At 18.3% G+C, this 7,386-nt stretch overlaps 1 protein-coding gene across 4 annotated transcripts in view; it reads right to left on the bottom strand.

Moving 5' to 3' along the window:
- Positions 1-7,386, bottom strand: part of LOC102671725 (sphingomyelin phosphodiesterase) — a 46,702-nt gene that overhangs the window by 14,050 nt on the left and 25,266 nt on the right. For 3 of the 4 annotated variants that reach the window (XM_006622041.2, XM_006622044.2, XM_006622043.2), the window contains exons 2-3: positions 4,996-5,096; positions 172-380 (exon numbers count right to left, since the gene is read on the bottom strand). In XM_006622041.2, the coding sequence (XP_006622104.1) occupies positions 172-380; positions 4,996-5,068 (282 nt within the window). In that variant the 5' untranslated portion in view covers positions 5,069-5,096. Of the gene's footprint in view, positions 1-171; positions 381-4,995; positions 5,097-5,697; positions 5,757-7,386 lie in introns of those variants that run through there. The other variant, XM_031513521.1, reaches the window with a different exon arrangement.

Here is a 7,386-nt window from a genome sequence, read left to right as displayed (position 1 = left end):
TATATATATATATTACATAAAAATAACATATAAAGAAAAATTGAGAGGAAAAAAAGGAAGAATGTTCATTCTATACTTCTACTACTTCTTATCCGAAGAGAGTAATTTTCACATTAATCTGACATAAGACATGAACAATATAATGTGAAAGTAAAAAAAAAATTTTCTTACTCGTTGTAATTGATCAGGACTGGTACCATTAACGATGAAAGTTTCTGCGGTCGGTGGTAATTCTCTGACTGAGTCAGTAAATGGTAAAATGGTGACTTCCAATTGTTTTGCCACATTCGTTCTGGAAGCAAGCCATTCGTCTGCAAGTCGCGTCCAGTTGCTCATAGGCATTTCTTCTTCGCCTTTTGATTTGTCTCTGATAGGACTTCCTGTAAAAGCAGAGCAATAAACGCTTTTCTCTTAGAAAACAGTAATCAATTTTTTGCAGAATGGTCGTAAATATACAAGAACGTTATATATATTTATGTAATGTTAAATACACTAACGTTTATAGGGTGTTAAATTCGATCGAATCTTACTTTACTAGTTTCACATTAATCGCAAAGAATTTCTTCTCAATTTAAAAAAAAAAATTTCTTTAACGAAATATATATATTTATATATATTTTCATAGAAATTTCATAGACAAAAGATTTTATTAAAAGAAAAGATATTAAATTAAACTCTAGTTAAAGAGAAATCATACAATTTTTATTTTTTAAAATATTTCTTATTTATATATAGTTATATATAGTTATATATAGGTATTATATATAGTTTCGTAACATTGTTCTATTTCTCGGATAATTTCGAATCACTTGACAAAATAAATAAAAAAAATTGTTTAAAAGTGTGTATCTATTAAATGATATCGAAACAATCTAAATAAATAATGATCAAATAAAAACAAATTAAAAGAATAATTTGCATGTGAAAAAAAATTTTTTGGTTCAATAAATAATATTTTTTACTTTATTTGCAAAGTGTATTTGAAAAATTGCAATGTTTTTTCATCAATAGATTATTTTTTCCTCTTAAATTCATCATTTTTATAATAATAGCGATTTGCATTGATAGTTTGAAAAATTAAATAAATAACAAAATTCTATTTCATAAAATTAATTAAAAATAATAAATCTCAAATAGAATGTTATAAATGTACGAATCAGAATTAAAAATGATTTAATAAAAAAAACCGAATTAAGTTCTATATCTAATATATCGTTAATTAAATATATAATATACATTATATGTACATATAATTATTTAAAAATAAATATCAAGTATTATGATTTATTATTAATATTTTGTCCAATTGATGAAACAAAATAATTTGATTTTCCTTAAGATAAATTTAAAAAAAATTTAAAAATTATTCATTATAGAACTATTATAAATGTTTATTATTTTATTTATAACTGAAATGTTTTTAAATTTCTACATATTTTTTGCAGTACTATTATTTTGAATTACTATTATTTATTATTATTATTCTCTATTTAACTCAACTATAATTTTTCTATTCGCAGCAATTAATATTGTAATGTTGAAAATGAAAAAAGAAAAAAATAGAAGAAAAAAAAGAAAGAAAGAAAGAATACATTTCGTCATAGATATGCCAATGAACTCTTCAACAAGAGTAATTAGCAAACCTCTAATTATTCCTACATAATGCAATATTTACATAATGCAACATATAAAAAAAAAAAGATTTCTCGAAAAAAAACTTGAAAAAAATTACGACACAAAAAATTTTGTATATAGGATTTTTTCTGAAAAAGCATTCATATATTATTAAAAACGAAAATAATATTTTAGTTGTTTCAATTTAGACACTCTATATGATGAAAAATTTTATTTGATATTCATTTTCTCATTGAGAAAAATTCATTTTTAAAAAATATTTTTATAAATATCTTAGAAAATTATTATGACTATCTTATTTATTGTAATAATATTTAACAAATAATTCTTACATTACGAATTTTTTATATTAGAATTTTTATATAGTATAGTAACTTTAAATTGTGTGCAGAAACAGTAAATTATTCGGAAGAATTATGCAGCAATATATTTTTTTGTCATTTTTTGTATGCAAATCTTTTGCTTTTAAATATTTTTTATTATTTAATAATTATTTATTAATTTATTCTTTTATTTTTTATTTATTGTATATTTTAGTTTTAATTTACAATGAAATGTTGTCAATATTAATCAAAATTATACAATGAAATCTTAGATAAATAACAATTTTTTTTAACTACAATTTCTTTAAAAAAATTGAAACGAGAATTTATAATTAACTAATGAATTTTTTATTTAAATTATAGAACAATTGTCAATTGAATAATAAAAATAACAGAAAATACTAATTTTGATTTCATATTATATGGTAAGAAGATAAACTTTTTACATATATAGATGTACACATCTGTTTAGACAATCGTTTGTTTCTTCAATTACAATTTATGAGCACGTTATTTAACATCTGAAAAATAAATTTCATTTTTTATGAAAAGTATTTAAGAAAAACATTATTATATTTAAGAAAAACATTTATTTAATAATTTATTATATATTATGTAATTTATTATATAGTATATCAATTTAAAATTCAAATGATAAAATGTTTTAGATTTTATTTTTCTTGTACTAACGTAAAAAATTTATTTTATTTTTATCGCTCATAAAATTGCTCTCATATAAAATTAACTCATATAGAATAATAATTAATCTAATTAAATTGTCAACTTCAAAATAAAATTTGATTTATATTGCTATTGTATTGTAGTAATTCTGTATATAAAATATTATAATATATAATAACAATATGATATATGTAATAATAAAAATAATATATTTTGAAAATATAATAAAAATTAATAATAATATAATAAAAATATAATAAAAAATAATATAACAAATTTTTTATTAAAAAAGAAATTATTTTTATTTAATTTTAAAAAAGAAATTAATGAAGGGCAAGAAAAAAATTCTATAATAACAATTTGTATTAAAAAATAAATCATATATTTATTAATCATTCATTACTTAACTTATCTTTAATAATTGATTAATTATCTCAAATTTAATCATTTTAATTGATCAATAACATATAAAAATTATATCGAATGTGTGCTTGTTTCAAATTGATTAAGTATACATAAATAATATGTCGCTTGATTCTGACTATAAAATTTTAATTCTATCCATAAAGATATATGAAATCTGTTTCTATTTCTACAAATTTTTTTTTCTTTTTTTTTTATTCCTCATTTAGATAAATAATATGTTTTATAAATAAATTAAAATAATTGATTAACATAAATTATTAAAATAAAAAAAATGGAGTAATTTGAAGCAATCTATAATTTTCTTTTCTTATAAATCTTTATATACTTAAAAAATCTTATATACTTATAAAATCTTATAAAATCTTTATATACTTAAAGAATTTTAACAAAAAATAAAAATAATAATATGATATAAAATTAAGAATATATTTAAACTATGTAAACTATAATTATTATTTATAAAAAAAGAAAAACATTTCATGAATGAGATTATATTGCGAGATATAATCTCGTTTATAATTGTATATATAACGATTAGATCAATAAAATAATTGTGGAAACTATTTTCATATAAATATTTTACGATAATTTACGATAAATATTATAGAAAAAATATATTTTATCATTAAATAAAAATTATTATTTTAAATATAAAATATTTTATTGAAAGTTTTAATAAATTCATAATTTTAATTCTTATATAAATAATTATAAATAAATTCAGAAAGTATGTCAATGTTATACACATGATGTTATTTTATATAATTTGTTGTATATATAATATTATATATAATATTTTATTATACAATCTATTTTATAGTCTAAATCAATCTAAATTATATAATTTCTCCGATACAATAAAAATATTTAACATATTTAAAAAATAGCATAATTCGTAATCATAAATCGAAATCACCGAACCGAACTTAAATTTCAAATACTTTCTCCAAAATGAGGTTATGATATTACAAACGTTTCGCTCCATTTTCAATTTCATGAGTAATAAACTATCATGTAATTTCCCTAAAGATATATTATAATGAAATCTATTTAATATAAATGGATAATGTTTTTGTTAGATTCTAACTTTTTATCCTATATTTTCGCAACTTTCACATAAAAATTATTATATATTAATGCAATAGAAAAATTAAAAAAATTATATGAAATATATTTTTAAAGTGAAGTTTGTTGAAAAATAAAAAAAAAAGCATACAAAATATAGATGAAAAATTGAAAAATTCAAGATAATTTTGATATTATGAATTTGATATACTGATTTTCTGGAATTTTTGTATTAATTCTCTTCATTCTTCAAAAAATCTTAAAAATTAATTCTTTTTTTCATTCAAAAAATCTGTCATTAACGTTAATCAATTATTTCGTTTTTTATTATTCATGAATAGATGAAAATTTGTTTGTTCTTATCGAAACAAACGATACTATTACTTCATTTTATTATCAATTAGATATGCTCTATAAACTATTTACGAATTTTAACAATACTATTATTTTTTTGCTAAAAAAAAACAGATAACTATATGAACATCATAATTGATGGGATTATTTATTTGTAACACAATTATTGAATATAATGAATAAATACGAATTTAATTAAAATTAAATGGTCATTAAATAATTAAATAATTAAAAAAAGATACTATACTAAAAGAAACTATTACTATACTAAAAAAAGATACTAAATAATTAAAAAAAGATACATAATTATGATCTTGTTTTCTTATCTCTATTGGCAATAAATATATATATAATTACAATACAAATTATTATTTTTAATTAATATTAATTAAAAATAAAAATAGATAATGATAAGATTAAAGATTAGAGATTATTAATAATGAGAAATAATAAATTAAAATAATACAAATAAAAAATATCTTAAATAAAAAAAATAATACAATTTACATACCAATGGAGATTTCCAAAGTGCCAAGGAAAAACAATATAAAGATGCTCGTTTTGATCCATTTTTGATTTGGCATGCTATATTAAACTCTTTGGTATTGTCAACTGAAACGAAAAAAAACATAGGTATATGAGATAAATATTTAATCTTAATTCAATTTATTGTTACAAGTATTTAAATTTATAAATATTATAATATTAGAATATACATATAAAATATTAATATATTCGTGAAACATTTTTTTTTTTTAATTTTTTTTTAGAAGAAAGATTCGAAAACGAGAAAATTGTTGAATATTATTATTACTTATAGTATTTATTAATATTTATAATCACTGTAATAGTGATATAGATAATATAATAGAAAATGTTTTTGTAGATTTATGAAATCAATCGATGTTCCAGATAAAAAGATATGATAATTTCTTCATTATATATCTAATATATATAATATATAATATTTTCATTTTATCAAATTTTTAGTTATAGTATTATTATAAGTTAGTAACTTTGATTGTCTAATTTTCTAATTAATTTAAAACTAATTAAAATTAAAGACTAAAAATTAAGTTAATTAAGAATAAAGTAAGAAAAAAACATTTAATGTTTAATAATTATATAAAATATGTACTGATTTTTAACTTTAATTATTATAATATAAACGACAGGAAGTATATAAGTAATTTAAATTTTGGACAGTACTTGCGATTACTGTTATGATTAAGTATGTCACCATGAACACGTATTTAAAATATGACTTTCAAAATAATAGTGTCAAAATTTAATAAATCATTAAGAATTGTCACGTATCTTTATATATAAGTAATAATATTTATCATATAATATCTGTAATAATTTATGATATTATACAAGATCTTCTCTTCATTTTCGATAACCTTAAAATATATTTTCAAGTTCAACATTCTTTTTTTATATACCATTATATTAGTATATAATATATCATGATCTTAGTGTCGAGATATTCAGAAAAAACTATCTCTGTAACTCTATAATGAATTCTGTTTATAATTATAGCAACATATGTCTTATATTGATTATCAATTACTTCATATTAAACTTAACCTCATTTTTTGTTTATAGTATTTATAAATCGATCGATCAATTGATAGAGGATCTTTCAAATAAAAGTTTCATGTATATAATGATACATATTAGATTTAAACTAGTATTATCTAATCCAATCTTAATTTTATACAAACTAGAGTGCTAAATGTATACTATCTTCTCTATCATTAAAACTATTCAATTCTTCTAAGTGGAGAATACGAGAATATATTATTCCCCCACTACACTGCTATATTAGGCAAAGATACACATCACATGACCAATCTTCTGCCAAAGCCAAACGTCGCATCATGTCACGTGATGTATTTCTGTCTAATCTAGCAATAACAATCATATATAAGGAGATAATCACGTATTTTATTATAAAAGGAATAGTATAGTTCAATAGTATAGTTCCTGCAAAAGGAATAGTATAGTTCAGTTTCTAGTAGAAGAGGGAGTAATAATATTATCCAGTAATCTTGTAATGAATATATTATAAAAATATTATATAAAGTATCGAATGAATTTTTGATGATAACATATATAGAGAAAAGTTGTTCAGAATTATACCTTATAATTATATATCAAGATCATTAAAATTGGTAAACAAGAATTTTTTATAAATAATTATTTATTAAACATAATATTATATAATAAAAATATAGATATAGTATATAGAAGAATAATATAATTTATTATAATAAGATATAAATGACAATTTATTTTTGTAATTATATAAATATTATAAAAATATAAATTTATTATATTTCAATCATGGAATGGATGGATCATTAAATTCACTTTCGTTTATACATATACAACATTCTATATCTATAAATTATATTATCTGAAAGTTTCCTTCCTTCTTTTACCAAAAGCTTTTGCAAATTACAATTTTTTCAGCTATTATTATTATTATTATTCACATTATTGCTTCATATATATCGCATTATAATAATATTTATTATAATATTCTTATTATAATATATCGTAATTTCAAAAAATGATAAAAAAAAGTATGATTAAAGGAATGCAAGTATTATGCACTTCATGAAAAAAATCAATACATATATATACACATAATAATATTAATATTATATATATATATATAATAAAAAGAATAATATTAAGTTTATTAAATATTATACTCAATATATACACGTAAATAAAAATTTTTATTCAGTCAAGATTCGATACTTGCACAAAAACTTCAAAATAGAAAAGTATCTTTACTTTCTCAAATAAAATTTGCTGATGAATTTTTTTTTTATTTGAAGTTCTTAAACGTAAAAAAAGATTAAAGATTAAAATTAGATATAGATTAAAT

This window comes from Apis dorsata, unplaced genomic scaffold (assembly GCF_000469605.1).
Source record: "Apis dorsata unplaced genomic scaffold, Apis dorsata 1.3 scaffold_660, whole genome shotgun sequence".
Classification (NCBI taxonomy): domain Eukaryota; kingdom Metazoa; phylum Arthropoda; class Insecta; order Hymenoptera; family Apidae; genus Apis; species Apis dorsata.
This window is presented reverse-complemented; position numbering and strand designations above follow the sequence as displayed.